Source organism: Lepidochelys olivacea, assembly GCF_965140295.1.
Source record: "Lepidochelys olivacea isolate rLepOli2 genome assembly, chromosome: 3".
NCBI lineage: Eukaryota > Metazoa > Chordata > Testudines > Cheloniidae > Lepidochelys > Lepidochelys olivacea.
In genome coordinates, this window is record NC_140413.1 from 45,339,408 (window position 1) to 45,359,375 (window position 19,968).

At 42.2% G+C, this 19,968-nt stretch overlaps 2 protein-coding genes across 4 annotated transcripts in view; one reads left to right on the plus strand and one right to left on the minus strand.

The window, feature by feature from the left end:
- The window catches only part of MCPH1 (microcephalin 1), a 231,582-nt gene that overhangs the window by 87,283 nt on the left and 124,331 nt on the right, over nucleotides 1-19,968 (plus strand). Inside the window, exons 12-13 of one of the 2 annotated variants that reach the window (XM_084623433.1) lie at nucleotides 5,247-5,324; nucleotides 10,606-10,878. In XM_084623433.1, the coding sequence (XP_084479559.1) occupies nucleotides 5,247-5,324; nucleotides 10,606-10,878 (351 nt within the window). The remainder of the gene's footprint in view (nucleotides 1-5,246; nucleotides 5,325-10,605; nucleotides 10,879-19,968) is intronic. The other variant, XM_084623434.1, reaches the window with a different exon arrangement.
- ANGPT2 (angiopoietin 2) overlaps nucleotides 18,443-19,968 on the minus strand; it is a 71,826-nt gene continuing 70,300 nt past the window's right edge. For both annotated transcript variants that reach the window (XM_084623436.1, XM_084623435.1), the window contains exon 9: nucleotides 18,443-19,037. In XM_084623436.1, coding sequence (XP_084479562.1) covers nucleotides 18,877-19,037 — 161 coding nt within the window. In that variant the 3' untranslated portion in view covers nucleotides 18,443-18,876. The remainder of the gene's footprint in view (nucleotides 19,038-19,968) is intronic.

The window sequence follows — 19,968 nt, forward strand, 5'->3', positions numbered from 1 at the left end:
TTATGACATCTTGCACTCCTGCACCCCCCACGACTGCTCAGGTAATAAGAGGTTGGCCAAGAATGGTCCAAATAGGAGACCAAGGCTGTGTTCCTCCTGCTTTTTATCTCTGCCAGAGCGTGCAGAAGGAGAGGCTTGTGCATTGTGCACTACAGCCGGTTGGTCAGACAGGTTTCACTTTGGCCACCTTAGCCAGACTTAGGAGGCTGATTCCCCAGGAGTCTTGACAACCAGGCCACAAATGTCTCAGGGGATGATGGGAAAAATTGAGAGCCTTTCAGGTGGTTGCATGAAAAGGCAGCAGCCCTGCATGGGGAAACCATAGGTGAGACTGGCTGAATCCATCACAGGCGGAGCAAGGAGTGGTTGGTGAGACGATTTTGGGTGTGCATCTTCCTGCAGTGCAGGTTTCGTTACTCCTCACCCCTTCCTTCCCTTTTCAAGCAATTAAATCTCTTTCCCCATGGGAAGTCAGGAATTCTGCACAGAGGGGAGAAGGGACTCTCCCCCCAAGAAGAAATTACTTCTTGGGCTAGAGAGCCCCTGGATTTAGCACAAAAAGCTCCTTTACCTCAGATACCCAGGCAGCAGCTACAGTGTCCCATCACAGGCATTCTATTCTCTCTCCAAAGGGCAAAGATAAAGAGGTACCTATTAGCAGAAGAGGTTCACAGGACTCCTCATCTGACCCAGGTTCCAAATCCCCACCTCCCTTAAGGAGAAAATTTTTTAAAAAGGGCAAACAAGGTTCAAGAAATTACCTCAGAAACTGAGAAAACTGGCCTGTCCTCCAGTTGACAGCAGTTCTTCTGACTTATCCCCAGAGGATGCCAGAGCTAAAGGCTCTTCACACAGGGTTTTCATACTCAGAAAGAAAAATCATAATAAAAGGAGTAGAATTTGTTGTCTGGTCCTTCATCATCATTTAATTCATTTTCATCCTTATCTTCATGGGTATCAACAAGGAAAAAAAAGGCTAGGAAATCTGTTGAATCTAAATCGAAGGGAAGAAAAAAGAAGTCAAGGAGAAAGTCGGGACGTTCTTCACAGGAGTGTGGTGAACTCTGTCTCAGAATCTGAATCGCAGGATGAAGCGAATCGATAGGATTTTTTTCCAGCTGAATGATTTGAGAAAGATTTATTAGATACTTAGGTATTCTATCCGATGAGCCTGCTAGAAAAAATTCTAAGGAGGAAGAAGAGAGGATTGATACAGAAATTACAAAAAAGTATATTCCAACAGGTTAAGCTGAACCACACATTCCCCCTTCATGTCTTTTTGGAAAGAGGAATTAAGGCTGAATGGGAAACCTTGGCAAAAGTCTGACATTGTCCAGGTGTGAGAGAAAATTCTACAACATGCACCATAGCAAAGCAGATTTTGTCTTTTCCCGAAGTGGATGGGGCAGTTTCATCATTAGTCAAAGAGACTGCTATCCAAATGGAAAGGGACTTTTTCCTTAAAGAATCCAATGCCTGCAGAGTTGAAATATCACTGCATCATACATTTTGAGGCTGTTTCTTTCTCTCCGAGGGCTTCTGCTGTGGCAACATGTTGGGCAAGAACAGTATTGGCCTGGACAGACAATTTGGTAGTCAGACTGTCAAAAGGCCAAGCAATCATTGTGATTAGGTTCAGAGTTAAAGAAAATCTCAGTGGCTTCAGCATTCATAGCTGATGCAACCAGAGATGCTTTGAGGTTTTCAGCACTAAGCATGGTCTCCAATGAGGTGACCAGACAGCACCTCTGTTTACATTCCTGGAAGGGCTATATAGAGGCAAAAATCACATTAGTGGTTTATTTGATTTTTTTTAAATATTCAAGAGCTTGGTTATTTGGGGAGCCATTAGACAAAAGTTCCTCAGATAAATCAAAGATCTTGCAGAACCTTCCTAAGTCCAAATCCCAGTCTAAAGATTTTTACAGGTCTAAATATCCTTTTTGTGGCTTCTCTAAGTATAGAAGTCAACACAACGACAAAAGCAAACATAACGAGTCTAAGCCCGGAAAGGAGAGAGACTAGTCTTTCCACAATGCAAATTCCAACTCTAGGAACAATGTTGTACTATGGTCAGGAGAATTCTGACAAGCAACACCTATGGGAGAGACTATTAAAGTTCAAGGACCCAGTGGCCTCTCTCCACATCAGACAGGTGGATCCCGGATGTGGTTTAACAATGGTACAGCACAGAATTTTAAAAGATTATGAATTGTCATTTTCCCTTTCACTAGTATCATCAAATCTGCAAAAGAGGTAAGATATGCTAAAGGCCATAGATCATCTTTTGTGAATCGGTGCAGTATAGTTCCTGAGATGGAGATGTTCTCTGGTCACTACTCAATCTCTTGTTCTGGTACCCAGGAGATCGGAGGAGGACAAAGCTGTGTTGGACTTAAAACACCAGAACAAGTTCATAAGGATCATGTTCATGAAGTCCATATCAGTGGCGATCTGCCAGGGGATTACTTTGTTAATTGATTTGAAGAAAGCCTATATTCACCAGGCACACAGGAGATTTCAGCAGTTTGCCCATAGGACTGATCATTTTGCAGTGCAAAATGCTCTATTTTAGACTGTCATCTATACCTATGAGTGTTCTCAAAAATTCTCATTGTTCTGGTGGCTTTTTCTTAGGCAGAAGGGGATACGGGTATACCCTTTCCTATTCTAGGCAGGTCCCCGTCCAAGGAGGGGGTCTACTTGAGTGACTCAGTTAATGATCCAAACATTGGCAGCAAACCATTGATAACTACTCTGAGTGGTCTGTGAGGCTGAGGAAAGGTCTCTTCCAATCCTACGTTTCTATGAATCTATACTCAGCACCATGTAACGAAAGTCTCTCATGTTCTGGAATTTTTACAAGATGGTTTTGATATCAGGTTGCAGCTCCTGTAAGTTAAGTTTTTGAGTGCTTGCTCATGTTGATTCCAATGAGGTGTGTGCGTGCTGTGTGAACAGTAGCCGGAAGGCTTTTCCCCTAGCAGTACCTGTCGGGTTGGATCAGGTGTCCCCTAGAGTTGCGCCTCCATGGCATCTATATAGGGCCCCGCCACCACTTCAGTTCCTTCTTACTGCCTATGATGGATAGCTGGAATGCTCGTTTGCTCTTGCTTCGGCAAGCCTTCTTCCTAGTAGTCTTCAGACTGTCTTTCTGTAAATAGTTTGATCAGTTAGTTAATAGTTGTAGTTAGTCATTATATAGTTGGATTCCAGTAGGGAATTGTTCTGGGGGTATCTCCTGCTTCCCTACCCCCTCCCCATTCCTTAGTGCCGGGGCATGTATTGGTCCCGGGGGTTTAAACCCTGCGCAGCTTGTAACAAGCCTATGACCAGGAGTGACCCCCACACTTCTTGTTTGAAGTGCCGGGGGAATCGCATCAGAAGGACCATTGCAAAATCTGTAGGGGGTTTTGCCCCAGGACTCAAAAAGAAAGAGACCAACGGTTGAAGATCCTTCTGATGGAGGCTGCCCTCTGCCCCCACTCGGAGCCGAGTTCAGCCAAATTGATACCTAATTCCTCAGCGTTGGTGCGCAGTGCTCCGACATTGACAAAGGAAACTTCGTCCCTGAGAAAAGACTCTGATACAGACGCACGGCACTGTTCCCCAGTCCCTGGGGCCCTGCAAGAAGAGGAAGCTGGACAGAGGGCGCTCATCCACACCGAGGCCGGGATGGAAGGACTGTGGTGCAATGAGACCCATTTTGGGCCAAGTAAGTGTGGCACCACCTAGCCCGGCACTGCTGACTCCTGCACTGACAAGGGGTCAGTCGAGTCCAGCTCCTCAGGACTCCCCTCCTTGGGAGAGTCGTGGAGAGGCTTTGGAGCTGCCCTTCACACCGGAGACCTTTGAGGCGGCGAGAGAGCTCATCGCCTTCATGGCACTACCTTCCCCGTCCAGGCGAGACAGCCTAGATCTCCATCTTGGAATTTGAACGTTGTACTCAGTGCCATAATGCAGGTGTCCTTTTTACTTGATTATCAAAACGACTCTTCTGACTGCTATCACTTCTTCAGCAAGAAAGATGTTAGAGTTGGGAGCTTTATCCATCCTGCTGCATCTTTTACAAAGATAAGGTGGTTGAGAATGGATCCCACCTTTATTCCAAAAGTGAATTTGATTTTTCATTAAGCACAAGGGATCTCATTGTCTTCTTTTTGTCCACATCCTTCTCACCCAAAGGAGAAACTATGGCATTTGTTGAATGTAAGATAAGCCTTAAAGTTTAATGTGAAAAGGACTGAACATAAGAAAAACAGACTGACTGGTCTTATTTCATCCAAGAAAAAGAGGTGCTAAGGCATCTAAATCATCAATCTGAGTAGATATGCTGATGCATTGCTGAGGCATGTAGAGCAAAAGGATTCAATTCTCCAATGGGCATCAGAGTTCACTGTTCATCTATTTAAAGTACAAGTGGTGGTGGCATCGTGGGTGAGAAAGGACAGGCTGGTTGCAATGAAATCTGTAAAACTGCAGCTTGGTCCTCCCTGTGTATATTTACCTTGTTTTACAAGATAGATATTCAGTTTTCAGGTGACGCAGCCTTTGTCATGTGGCTTCTGCACACTGGTGATTCCTTAGGGTAAGGAAATCCTTTCTTTCAGTGACATTATTTTGTTCTCTCCCTAGGAATTTTGTCACTGCTGAAAAAATCCCACGCAGAGATCTGTGGACCTAGCCCTGAGAGACAATGGGAGAAATTGTGGTTGCTTACCTGAAAATTTTCCCTTTTTGAAGGAATAGGCCCACAGATCTGTTCCTCCCTAAAAAGGGAGATCTGTTTGAAGTTCTTTGCAGTAGTTAAACTTTTCTTCGAGTATTATTTTTGCAAGGTGCTGATGCAGGATGAGATTCATTTTTTGTTTCACAATCCAGAGAGGCTAGCTTTGGAAGCATCTCAAAACTGAGGGGGTCTCCAGAAGATAAGGGCTAGTCTCTTATCAGCCATCCAATCAGCTTTTATTCTAAACCTACAGACAGGTGATTATCCACACTGAAGTTATGTGGACGTATTCCTTTGAAGAAAAGAGACTACAAGTAAGCAACCACAAATTCTTATTTTTAAACCTCTTATTAATCTGCAGGAAAACATTTGATTTAGGTTTAAAAAAAAGTGTAACCAACTATTCTAATTTCATTGTTAATTTTTAGTTATGTTTTCAAAGTGGCTGCTGTTTTATTGCCTCTTGAAAAGTACAATGTAATTTTAAGTGTCTACTTACTACTTAACTTTATTTTAGGTACTGTGGTCTTTGGAATGTGGACATTGGATTTCAGAGGAACCATACGAACTGTCAGCCAATTTCCCTGCAGCTCCTGTAAGTTAAATGTTCCTCTGTTTGTGAACTTACATTCATTTCTCCGTTAAATGAACAGTTATAGAAGTTGGGGGTAATAATGGTGACTGGCTCTCGTGAATAAGTGTCTTTATTAGAAAAAATATAGATACACATATTCACTCTCTCTCCCCACTCTTGTCCAATCTTCCTTCCGGAACAGTATGCAAAACCTGTGGTACATGTAAACATTTAGAAAGAGATTCACTTGTTGAATAACTTCTGAGTAAATAAGGGCAGGTCTACATGTAAAAAGCTGCAGTGGCGCAGCTTTAGTGAAGACGTTACTTTGCTGACAGGAGAGCTTCTCCCATCAGCATAGTTAATCTACCTCTGGGAGAGGCAGTAGCTATGTCGACAGGAGAAACTCTCCTGTTGACATAACACTATCTTCAGTGGCGGTTAGGACGCTATAACTGCCTCGCTCAGGAGTGAGGATTTTTCACACAGCTGAGCAATGTTATACTGTTACACTAATGTAAGTTTGTAGTCTAGACCTGGGATAAGTTTCATGTTTAAATATGCACGTTCTTGAGTTTTGTAGTATCATGTCTTATTTCTTGCTGTGCTCGTGTCTCAGTTGGAGACTATCATAAGATGGGAAAAGGCAACAGGCCACATCTTTAATACTTCTGTTCCAGATGCTGCTTACATTACTGTTTTTTCCACTGAATGGATTTCAGGAACTTAAAGTCGCTATGGGCTTCACAACCCAGTAAGTGAGTAATACAGAGCAGTTCTTCTTAAATGCTAGCTTCTCAGCAATGACTTGAGCATTTGTGCAGAAAGTTTTATTACCTGTATATACTGGGCTATCTCCAGGTATACCCCCACTTCATGTTGTCTGAAGTTATTAAGCAGTAAATTCGTTTTGGGCTTTAATACAAGCAGGATTGTACCAACCTGATGGTTGATCGCATCACAAAAGGGTTTACAATTTGTCTTAGCTGTGTAAGAGAGATTTTCTTCAGCTACTTGTTTCATATAGTGTTTCAAACATTTTGATGAGAGAACATATAACTGATGATTGAACTTTCCTAACTACAATTTTTTGAACTTGGGATTTTTAAATCCATTTTACATTCGTAATCGTTTTACCCAAACATTTCCAAGATAAGGGTTTCTCTTTGGTTTTAAATAACATGCTATTATAGTGTAGATAAAATACAACAGTTATTCTAAAATGACTGTGTGACTGTGAAAAGAAACTAGTGATGCATTTATAGATTTGTTTAATGTAAGAGTCCTTTCAGAGAGAGGTAGAGGGATGTTTTGTGGGGCAGCAAATAACTAGCATGTTGTTTTCTATCCTGGTAGGTGTGCTGCTTCTGTTGTGTCAATCATTGTTCATAGAGTATGTTGAAGAGAGAAGCGGGAGAAAGCCAGATGATTTTAGCTTAAGGCTGTAGGGTTTTCTGTTTCTTTTAAACCCTTTTTCATGTTAATAACTTGGCATGTTATCAGTAGTTTTGCACAACATTCTGTAAAACCCCTTGAGAGTGATTTCTGCCTTTTGTTAACTTCCTCACTTCTGTCTAATATCTGCTTATCACCTTCATTCCTTCAGTAAAAATGGGAAGGCTTGGGGAACATTGAAAAGGCAGGTTGAGGCACATCAGGGCTGTGCAGAGAGTTAGTTTTGTTTTTGTCTGTGTTGTACTTTATCTGTGAATAAGTGAATCTATCATCTTTTCAAACATTCCCATCTCAAGGTGTTTTAATTTTTCTTGTTGTAATTAGTTGCGCTCAAAAGGGTTCCCTCCCTTTTCTTATTATATCTCATAAGAAGCATTTAGGAATGGAGAAATATAGAATGCTTATGCTTTTGAAGGTTGTTGGGGAAGGAGGCAGGAAAAGGCACTCTTACTACTTTGTAGTCGCTTCTTGCAGTCACTGCAGGCTGTGGTAAAAGTCACTGAATGGTTGACATTGCCTCATCCGACACCTGTATAGTCTTTTTAGATAGCGTTTGTGTGATGTTATTGATATAATCTGTAACTGTATAGATCATTGTTGCAACCACTGTTATATATTTGCAGCAAATATTGTATAAAGGTTATCATGTAAGGGGTCTATGGAGAGGTTATGGTTTGCTGGTTATGATTATGCTGTCTATATGTGTGTATCATTTTTGTAGTTGAAGTTATGAATATTGGCTCTATACTGTCTGTATTTCAAACTTATGCTATGCTTCTGACCCCAGACAAGTTGGTGTCAGCTCTGCCTAGCCTGCTTGATGGCACATTAAGACCATCAACTATACAATTGACCCATTGAGAGAAGGCAGATAGGCCTTGTGACTCAGCAAAGTATGCAGGGACTTGCCCATGTGACTCCAGACTCCATTTTGCTGTAATTTTCCACAGTAAGAACAAAGAGGTGTTTTTACACCTGGAAAAGACTATAAAAGGCTTATGCCTCATCTTCATCTTGTCTTCAGACCTGCTTCTTACCTCTGGAGGGGTTTTGCTACAAACTGAAGCTCTAAACAAAGGAATGAATGACCCATCCCAGCTGTGGATGTACTCCAGAGACTTGATTCGAACCTGGAGTTTATTCCATCACTGCTACAAGCCTGAACCAAGAACTTTGCCATTACTGTATGTAATTGATTCCATTTAACCAATTCTTGCGCTCATCTACATCTTTTTCCTTTTATGAATAAACCTTTAGATTTTAGATTCTAAAGGATTGGCAACAGCGTGATTTGTGGGTAAGATCTATTTGTACCTTGACCTGGGTCTGGGGCTTGGTCCTTTTGGGATCGAGAGAACCTTTTTTCTTTTACTGGGGTATTGGTTTTCATAACCATTTGTCCCCATAACAAGTGGCACTGGTGGTGATACCGGGAAACTAAGGGAATTGTGTCTAAGGGAATTGCTTGTGTGACTTGTGGTTAGCCAGTGGGGTAAAACCAAAGTCTTCTCTGTTTGGCTGATTTGGTTTGCCTTGGTGTGCACAGAAACCCCAGCCTTGGGCTGTAACTGCCCTACTTTAAGCAATTTGTCCTGAATTGGCACTCTCAGTTGGATCCTGCCAGAACCAGCATTGTTACAGTTTGCACCTTAAATAAGCCATGAAATCTTATTTAGTTAGAAAGGCATCTAAAATTGATTAATTGAATTCTAAACACAGGGCTGGCCTTACCATGAGGCAAACTGAGGCGGCCGCCTCAGGTGTCAGACTGTGGAGGGGAGCACCACTAGGACCCAGAGTATAGAAAATTGTGTCTGCTGCTGGTGCATATGTATTCTCTGCTCTAGATGCACAGAGATGGTGGACTGCTGTGCTGGAGGAAGGAGGGCACAAGAGACATAACAGGCAGGCAGGAGAAAAGGTGAGAGGGAATAACAGAAAGCAGCAGGAGCTGCAGGGAGACAGAGGAGGAGGATCCTCTTATGTACCTCTCTAGCACCCCCTGGACTGATTAACACCAGCTTCTATGGGAACTTCCTGTTTCCTGCTGCTTCCCTGAACCCACTTGAGGACAACAGGCAGTCAACTGAAGTAGCAGGAGCCAGTTAGCAGCGTCTTAAGGACCTATCTTCCCTCACTCAGGCCCTGCTACCAGCCTGCTTATTTGTCTCCTTCCACTGAGTGTTGAGAGCCACTATAGTTGGCACGGAACAGCAGTCATGAGTGAAAGAAGAAAACACCCTTCTGGGGCAGCATTCAGAAAAAGAAAGAAAGCAAAGGAATCTTTTCCATCTAAGCAGGAAGGATCTCTCCTGAGATACATAGACACAAATGTTCACAGTGAGCCTTCCGGCCCCAGTGAGGATGAGAGTGGTGAGGAGATGCCTGATCTTCCAGTTAGTCAGAGTGCAGGTGACCTGGCAGCTACTGCAGGATCCATATCTCCATCTCAAATGGATGTAACCGTGCACATTCCTGAAGAAAAGTGTAGATCAGAGAAGAGTGTGGTGGCGGCGCAAGAAACGGCTGCTGCTGAGTTTAGTTCTTAAGTCTCGATGATCCAGGACTGTGGACACACTTGAGCAGTAGCCTGAGGGACTTCCTTCTAATGCATGGGCCACAGCAAGTGAAAAACTTCATGTTCTCTAAAGACAATGAAAATAGAAGTTTCCATCCAACACATTACTGGCGTGAAATCCCCAATGGTGACAAAGTGGAGAGTCCATGGCCTATGTACTCAAAAACACAGAATGCTGCATACCGTTTTCGTTGCAAACTCTTCCAGTCTAATGTTCCAGCCACATTGGGTTCTACAGGAACAAAGGACTGGAAAAATCTGGCTAGAAATCTTGCATGCCATGAGAAGGCAGCAAATCACCAGAGAGCATTCCATAGGTGGAAAGAGCTTGAGATGAGACTAAGGTTAAAGACCACCATAGATGATCAGCATCAAGAGAAGATTGCATCAGAGTCTCTTTACTGGCAAAATGTTCTGAAAAGGCTCATTGTGCTCATTGTGAGCGTGCTTGTTACCCAAAACCTAGCACTGCATGGCACTTCATGCCAAACAATGGAAACTTCCTTAAAATTGTGGAGATGATGGCTGAGCTTGATGCTGTACTCCAGGAGCATCTAAGAGGAGTCACCACCCAAGAAATGTACACACACCACTACCTTGGAAAAAGAATTCAAAATGAGATCATACAGTTACTGGCAACAAAAGTCAAACAGAAGATTTGTGGCAGATCTGACGTCAGCAAGATATTACTCTGTTATTCTGGACTGCACATCTGACATCAGCCATATGGAACAAATGACTTGAATGGTGCGTTCTGTAACAACAACTGAACCTAGCGAAAATGTCCCTTCAATGGTGACTGTCAGAGAGCATTTTCTAGAATTCATTGACTTTGATGACAGCGAACAGCAGAGAGGCTAGCAGAGGGAGTTTGCCTGGGATCTGCCTGAGAGGAGGTACGCTAAGGGCTGCATTAAGGAGGCTGTGTTGGTGAGTGTCTGAGTGTCTGTTGTGGGGACAGTTTGACCATGTGCTTGACTGGTTGTTTGAAAAGTGTGAATTGGGAGTGCTTTGTTCCAGGTGAGCCTTGAGTGGGCCTGACTGTTATAAAAAGCAAACCAGCTGAGCAGCGAACAGCAGAGAGGTTAACAGAGGGAGTTTGCCTGGGAGTTCGCCTGGGGAGAGCCCACTGAGGCTTACATCTTGCCGGCTTCTCTGAGTAGTTACTACAATTCCTGAGGAAGCTCGTAGAAGGAAAATAATATGGATGGGGAGTGTTCAGCTGTTGTGACCTGCACTGGATGTGCCATGTTTGTCTTTCTTCCACAGGACAGAAGCGACTTTCTCTGTACAAAGTGCAAGCTGGTCTCCATATTGGAAGAGAAGGTTCAAGGTCTGGAGCAACAGGTATCGACCCTGCGTTGCATAAAAGAAACTGAAGATTTCCTGGACAGACGTCAGGATGTGCTTCTACGGAGACAACGTTCTGAAGGTTCAGAGCAGGCTGCACTGCGGGGACAGGAGGATGGTGAAGAAATTTGGCATCATGTGACCTCCAGAAGAAGAAAGGGGAGCATCCATATACTAGCAACGCAGATACAGGTAAGTAACCGTTGTCATGTTCTCTCCACAGGTACTAATGCAGAGAGTGGACTAGATGATACATCTGAGGGAAGGGAACAGAAAGAGACTCTGCTGATTGGAAGGCATGAGATGCACTGTCCTAGGGTTGGGGGTTCCACAACCACTGCTCCCAAGAGAAGGAGGCGGGTGGTGGTGGTCGGGGACTCTCTCCTCAGGGGGACTGAGTCATCTATCTGCTGCCCCGACCGGGAAGACCGAGAAGCCTGCTGCTTGCCAGGAGCTAGGATTCACGATGTGACTGAGAGACTGCCGAGACTCATCAAGCCCTGGGATCACTACCCCTTCCTGCTTCTCCACGTGGACACCAATGATACTGCCAAGAATGACCTTGAGTGGATCACTGCAGACTATGTGGCTCTGGGAAGAAGGATAAAGGAGTTTGAGGCACAAGTGGTGGTCTCGTTCATCCTCCCCGTGGAAGGAAAAGGCCTGGGTAGAGACTGTCGAATCGTGGAAGTCAACGAATGGCTACACAGCTGGTGTCGGAGGGAAGGTTTTGGATTCTTTGACCATGGGATGGTGTTCCAAGAAGGAGGAGTGCTAGGCAGAGACGGGCTCCACCTAACGAAGAGAGGGAAGAGTATCTTTCCAAGAAGGCTGGCTAACCTAGTGAGCAGAGCTTTAATCTAGGTTCACCGGGGGAAGGAGACCAAAGCCCTGAGTTAAGTGAGGAAGTGGGATACGGGGAGGAAGCATGAGCAGGAGCGCGCGAGAGAGGAGAGCTCCTGCCTCATAATGAGAAAGAGGGACTATCAGTAAGTTATCTCAAGTGCCTATACACAAATGCAAGAAGCCTGGGAAACAAGCAGGGAGAACTGGAAGTCCTGGCACAGTCAAGGAATTATGACGTGATTGGAATAACAGAGACTTGGTGGGATAACTCACATGACTGGAGAACTGTCATGGATGGATATAAACTGTTCAGGAAGGACAGGCAGGGCAGAAAAGGTGGGGGAGTTGCATTGTATGTAAGGGAGCAGTATGACTGCTCAGAGCTCAAGTATGAAACTGCAGAAAAACCTGAGAGTCTCTGGATTAAGTTTAGAAGTGTGAGCAACAAGGGTGATGTTGTGGTGGGAGTCTGCTATAGACCACCGGACCAGGGGGGATGAGGTGGACGAGGCTTTCTTCCGGCAACTCACAGAAGTTACTAGATCGCAGGCCCTGGTTCTCATGGGAGACTTCAATCACCTTGATATCTCCTGGGAGAGCACAGACAATCCAGGAAGTTTTTGGAAAATGTAGGGGACAATTTCCTGGTGCAAGTGCTGGAGGAACCAACTCGGGGCAGAGCTCTTCTTGACCTGCTGCTCACAAACCGGGAAGAATTAGCAGGGGAAGCAAAAGTGGATGGGAACCTGGGAGGCAGTGACCATGAGATGGTCGAGTTCAGGATCCTGACACAGGGAAGAAAGGAGAGGAGCAGAATACAGACCCTGGACTTCAGAAAACCAGACTTTGACTCCCTCAGGGAACTGATGGGCAGGATCCCCATAGAGAATAACATGAGGGGGAAAGGAGTCCAGGAGAGCTAGCTGTATTTTAAAGAATCCTTATTGAGGTTACAGGGACAAACCATCCCGATGTGTAGAAAGAATAGTAAATATGGCAGGTGACCAGCTTGGCTTAACAGTGAAATTCTTGCTGATCTTAAACACAAAAAAGAAGCTTACAAGAAGTGGAAGACTGGACAGATGACCAGGGAAGAATATAAAAATATTGCTCGGGCATGCAGGAGTGAAATCAGGAAGGCCAAATCACACCTGGAGTTGCAGCTAGCATAAGATGTTAAGAGTAACAAAAAGGGTTTCTTCAGGTATGTTAGCAACAAGAAGAAAGTCAGGGAAGGTGTAGGCCCCTTACTAAATGAGGGAGGCAACCTAGTGATAGAGGATGTGGAAAAAGCGAATGTACTCAATGCTTTTTTTGCCTCTGTCTTCACGAACAAGGTCAGCTCCCAGACTACTGCACTGGGCAGCACAGCTTGGGGAGGAGGTGACCAGCCCTTCTGTGGAGAAAGAAGTGGTTCGGGACTATTTAGAAAAGCTGGACGAGCACAAGTCCATGGGGCCGGATGCGCTGCATTCGAGAGTGCTAAAGGAGTTGGTGGAGTTGCTAAAGGATTGTATCACAGAATCACAGGGTTGGAAGGGACCTCAGGAGATCATCTAGTCCAACCCCCTGCTCAAAGCAGGACCAATCCCCATTTTTTGCCCCTGATCAACTTAACAGCCCCCTCAAGGATTGAACTCACAACCTGGGTTTAGCAGGCCAATGAGCTATCCCCCATGTGATTGCAGAGCCATTGGCCATTATCTTTGAAAACTCATGGCGATCGGGGGAAGTCCCGGACAACTGGAAAAAGGCTAATGTAGTGCCCAGCTTTAAAAAAGGGAAGGAGGAGGATCCGGGGAACTACAGGCCACTCAGCCTCACCTCAGTCCCTGGAAAAATCATGGAGCAGGTCCTCAAGGAATCAATTCTGAAGCACTTAGAGGAGAGGAAAGTGATCAGGAACAGTCAGCATGGATTCACCAAAGGCAAGTCATGCCTGACTAATCTAAATCTCTTCTATGACGAGATAACCGGCTCTGTCGATGAGGGGAAATCGGTGGACGTGTTGTTCCTTGACTTTATCAAAGCTTTTGACACGGTCTCCGACAGTATTCTTGTCAGCAAGTTAAAGAAGTATGGGCGGGATGAATGGACTATAAGGTGGATAGAAAGTTGGCTAGATTGTCGGGCTCAAGGTAAAGTGATCAATGTCTCCATGTCTAGTTGGCAGCCAGTATCAAGTGGAGTGCCCCAAGGGTTGGTCCTGGGGCCGGTTTTGTTCAATATCTTCATAAATGATCTGGAGGATGGTGTGGATTGCACCCTCAGCAAGTTTGCAGATGACACTAAACTGGGAGGAGAGGTAAATAGGCTGGAGGGTAGGGATAGGATACAGAGGGCCCTAGACAAATTAGAGGATTGGGCCAAAAGAAATCTGATGAGGTTCAACAAGGACAAGTGCAGAGTCCTGCACTTAGGACGGAAGAATCCCATGCACTGTTACAGACTAGGGACTGAATGGCTCGGCAGCAGTTCTGCGGAAAAGGACCTAGGGGTTACAGTGGACAAGAATCTGGATATGAGTCAACAGTGTGCCCTTGTTGCCAAGAAGGCCAATGGCATTTTGGGATGTATAAATAGAGGCATTGCCAGCAGATCGAGGGACGCGATCGTTCCCCTCTATTTGACATTGGTGAGGCCTCATCTGGAGTACTGTGTCCCGTTTTGGGCCCCACACTACAAGAAGGATGTGGAAAAATTGGAAAGAGTCCAGTGGAGGGCAACAAAAATGATTAGGGGACTGGAACACATGATTTATGAGGAGAGGCTGAGGGAACTGGGATTGTTTAGTCTGAAGAAGAGAAGAATGAGGGGGGATTTGATAGCTGCTTTCAACTACCTGAAAGGGGGTTCCAAAGAGGATGGCTCTAGACTGTTCTCAGTGGTAGCAGATGACAGAACAAGGAGTAATGGTCTCAAGTTGAAGTTGGGGAGGTTTAGGTTGGATATTAGGAAAAACTTTTTCACTAGGAGAGTGGTGAAACACTGGAATGCGTTACCTAGGGAGGTGATGGAATCTCCTTCCTTTGAAGTTTTTAAGGTCAGGCTTAACAAAGCCCTGGCTGGGATGATTTAGTTGGGGATTGGTCCTGCTTTGAGCAGGTGGTTGGACTAGATGACCTCCTGAGGTCCCTTCCAACCCTGATATTCTATGATTCTACAGGAGCTGGTATGACAAATGTGCTTCTTAAAAAGCTGGAAGATACGGGAATTGCGATAGCTGACATGAGAGGTCAGAGCTACGATAATGGTGCCAACATGAGAGGAAAGAACAGAGGAGTGCAGATGTGGATCTGAGAGTTAAACCCTCGAGCTTTTTTTGTCCGATGCAGTTCTCATTCATTGAATTTGGTGGTCAGGGATGCAGCATCAGCTTCTACTGAGGCTGCTGAATTTTTTAATGTAATTCAAAGCATCTATATATTTTTCTCTGCATCAACTCATCAATGGTAAGTTTTGAAGCAACATGTGGAAACATCCTCTCTGACACTGAAACCACTGAGTGCCACACGATGGGAAAGTCAAGTGGAGGTGATAAAACACGAATTTGGAAAGATAGATGATGCCATAGTTGCCATTATGGAGGATAACGCTATGACAGGAACTGTTCATGGGATAACAGTGGCAGAGGGAAATGAAATCACTAGAAACATACATAACTTGAAATTTCTGTTTGGCTTAGTGTTGTGGCATGACATACTGTTTGAAATAACTGTTGTAAGCAAGAGACTCCAAGGTGTTGACCTTGATATATCTGGAGCAATGGAACAACCTGACAAAACAAAGTCATACTACAGTCTTACCGGTCAGATGAGGGATTTCAAAACGTTCTGAAGAGTGCACAGAAGTTGGCACAGGAACTTCACACGGAAGCTATTTTCCCACCCATTCAAGAATACAAGAGTCACCGAAGAAGACGACATTTTGATTATGAGGCACGGGATAATCCCATAAGAGACCCCAAACAACAATTCAAAGTTGAATTCTTTAACCAGGTGCTGGATTATGTAATACAGCCAGTTGAAGAACTTTTCATGCAACTCAAGGAACATGCAGTATATTTGGGCTGTTGTATGATATTCCAAAACTCCTCGCTATACCTGACGAAGACCTACACCAGAATGCAGGGCACTAGAGACAGTGTTGACACATGATGACATGCACGATATTGATATGAGTGATTTAGGTGATGAACTGAAAGCCCTTTCAAGATACATTTCAGCAGGATCAACTCCAAAGGCTGTTCTGGAATATCTGTGCACAAATAAGATGACCACCCTCTTTCCAAATGCTTTTGTTGCTGTGCGCATACTTCTAACACTTCCTGTAACAGTTGCCGGTGGAGAACGCAGTTTCTCCAAGCTGAAGTTGTTAAAAACATATCTACGCTCCACGATGACACAGGAGAGGCTGGTCGGCCTTGCAACAATCTCAATAGAGCATGAGCTGGCCCAGACTGTGGACCTTCAGCAGGAAGCAGTTCAAATCTTTGCAACCAAAAAGGCATGGAAAGCACCACTTTGATTATTCAAACAGATAAAAATGCCAGTGTTTACTATGCAGACAAGAAAAGTTACATTTGCTGTTCAGGCATTTGAAAGTTAAGTGTTACTTAAAATTTTTGAACAAGGCATTTTAAGTTTAGTTCTCCTTTATTGGGGTACTTTAGCAGAGCAGTACCATGAGAGGAGTAGAACAGGAAGAGGCAGAATTGAGACTTTCAAAGTTTTGTCCCAAGCGAGGGAGCATGGGGGTGTCATTTGAGCTCCCTGCCTCAAGTGCCAAAATATTGGGAGTTGGCCCTGTCTAAACATTAAGGTTTGATTTTAAAAAAACTACAGAGTTTTCAAATAAAATTAGAGATGGTAATTACAGAATGATGATTTTAAGACTTTGGTTGGGGTAATGATCAAGGTTAATACCCTGGTAATGATTGAGAGTATTGGAAAATCAAACTAGACCAGCAATGTCTGCTTGTTAGATGTGCTGAAAATTTTGAGCAACTCAACAGATAATTTTTAACAATATTATGAAACAAGAATTCATATTTTACAGATCTGACTCAAGCAACTCAATTCCTAATAGGAAAAAATAATTAAACCTTAAATCAGCATTAGTTTCATCATCTGATATTGTCCCTGTACTTTCCTTAGACAAACTGAAGATTATAGTTGAGGACAAGGAAGCATGGTTTTTATTTAATGACTGACCAGTCATTCATACTGTACCCATTGTTGTGCTGTCTGATACCAAGAGGTTCCTTAATGAGCACTTTTAAAGAATGGATTGTTGCTGTGGGTAATGACCTAAATCTTTCAGAAGTTGAGGATATCTTTTGTATTTCTTCATATGGATAAAAGTATGCGTATTTTGGTGATCTATTGAATTAAAAATGGGGAATAAAGTATCATTCCATTGTGAGACAGCTGTTTTATGGAAGTGATTTACAAAGTAATCTTTTGACTTAGAATGTTTGAAGAAGAATGTTATAAGCTTGATAGAAGTAATATTACATTTTTAAATAACGGTCTTAAGTATTTTACATAATAGGCAAAATATAATTGTTAGGGCAACTCAATTAACTTTTAATTCATGGGGTTCATATAAAACACTATGAAGTATTATTTTTATAAGTCTCATAATGTATATTTTGCCTCTATTCTCCTTGACTAATTCTGATACATTACTTGCTACCAGTACAGCAGTCTGTTTTTGCCACTGAAAGCAACTTGGGTAACTTTTTGAGAACAGTTGATTTACAACAATATGGTTATTCTTAACTCATTTCCCAACATCAGTCACAATTACTGATGTAATGTGCATATATAAAAGATAAAAATACTTTAACATGTTTTGTTATCTGAGCCTCAGAAAAATCTAGAAAAATTTTCTGTACCGGAAACATGCTTTTTTGTTTCACTTTTGGAACTCAAAGTTTAATAGCGGTCAATGAAAAATTTCTAAAATTGTCGTGTTGGGGCTGATATTTTTTTGGCGTGACTTCTATAAAACATTGAAAGGGTTTAGAAGAGAAGTGTCTTCTGAACCTTAATTTTAGCATTTCTGTCAATACTCTATAATACATTCTTTTTCAGCATATTGTTACAATAAACATTGGGAAAAATCACCAAATAAAGCCATTTATTCACTTAAAGATCTACATTGAGGCCTAGATTATCACCACACTCAGAATTGTCTGAGTCTCATGCAGCTATTTCCCACACAGAAAAACTGTCTGACCATAGGATATTTTTAGGTTTCTCTTCTTTCTCTTTCTAAAATGTAATAACATTTATCTTAAGAAATAACATGACCTTTTTTCCATAAAAGAGCAGATTGGTTTTAAAGAAGTTATTAAAGTTAGCTTATTTTTCACAAAGGGTCTAAACAAACATCACCAGGTGATATTTAATTGCATGGGGAACAGCAGTTGTCTGATGTTTAAGTGAGGCAACAGCATTATGTAATACTTAATTCTCAGTTGTTATACATTAAACAACTAGAAAGGGGAAAAAGTGCAATCTTCATAGAAAATGTAATAAAACACACGATAGTATACTATAATTGGCAGGATTGTTTGTACTTTAAAATATCAATGGCAATAAGTACAACATCTGATAGTTTAAAAAAACCTTTAAAATAGTGATCAATTATACACAGTATTTTCCAAGAATAAATGCAAAGCACTTAAATGGAGATGCTATTTCTCCTAAGAGTGTTAAATAAACTAATGTGGACTGCAAGAAAAGCCCCAAATAAGTCTAAACGTTATTTAGAAACCTTTGCAAAGGAATGTATCCTTTAATTATGACAATGAGCTAATTACAAGGCACTATATAGTTTTATGTACATAAACTACAAACAAGGTATGGGATAGAAAAATAGTTCTAGATTTAGATTGCAAGTTAGGAGAGTTTTATATTAATGTTTTATTAAAGTTCAGTGATGAGCACAAAGGCGCATTTCTAAAACTAAGTTTTTAGATATTTTTCACAGTTCCAGTTATTTACTAACACACAGAACATAAACGATCAAGAAAACAAAGTCCTTAAATTGTCTGACAGTTTCTTGGACAGCCTTTAAACTCAGTCTTTCTGCCAAAATCATTGTTACACAGATTATTTCATGTTTTAGACTTTGCTGTGTCTAGTTGAGTAATGTGAGCTTGAACTGATGAAGACTATCACAATTCAAGAATTGGAACAAATTGATCCCTTCGGAATACTAGTGCATGTTTTCTGGGCTGGAAAATGACACATTGTAGCTGTGAGTTTAAATGTTTGGCAAATGTAGTCTTTGAAGACTATACAATACACAATTCATATACAATGCAAAGGGCATTTAGAAATCTGCTGGTCGGATCATCATAGTTGTGGCTTTGAGAGAGTAGCCTGATCCTTTCCAGTAATACCACTTAATACCATTAAATTTGTTGGTGTTCTGCCGCAATGGATAGTACATTCCATTCAAGTTGGAGGGACCACATGCATCAAACCACCAGCCTGTAAGAACAGAAAACAAACAAAGATCTGAAATAATGAAATTATCAGTGTAGTTTTCAAAATTGTATATACAAATACCTTACAGCGTCCTGGTCCTGAAACTAGAAAAAATATAGGAATATTAAAATACCTAGTTTTCAATTGTGTGCCTTCAGGTCTCTCCTCCTTGCTAACTTTAACCATGATGAAATGTATATAGCAGAGTAACATACTTGAGGAATAGGCACTACAAAATTTGGCTGTAAGAGTTGTAGCATTTTATGGGATGTGGTTGTAAGTTAAGGGAGAGGGCTTCAATCAACTCCTCAAAAGCTTAACTTACGACATATTTCAGAGGTTGATGGTGACAGATCTAAGGGCAGCTTGAAGACGATAATCATGATATTGTATCTTTCTCTTTTTCCTTCTGCCTTCTCTCAAGACTATATAATTTTCCACTTTTAAATCCTACATTTCTACTTAAATGAAAATTGCTTCCCTTGCAGTGAATTCAGCTTGCTTCAGTGCTTAAAGTCTGTAAAGATGTGCATTATTTCTAAGCCCCTCAGTACTGAAACTCTGTATAAAGGAATGATGAGAAAAAAGTAGTTGAACTTATTCAGTTTCACATCTTTTTCTTCAAATTTCGCTTGTTGTCCTGAGTTGTTAGTAAGGAATAGGGAAACTTTATTTTTATTAATAAAAACAATATTTTTACACTTTTATTATACTGATGGTAATATGAGTGTTATGTTTTCCAAGGCAATAATCCAGTTCTCCCTTTGGATAAATTTAAACTGCCTTCAGACTTGCAATCTATACAGTCAGAAAGCAGATCACTGCTTTGTAAATTGAGTGTGACTCTCTTTATCTCTTAAGCAACATTTAAATTACAGAAAGTGTGACTGGATTGCAGAATTATAGAGGAAGTTAAACCTGCTTTCAGATACAA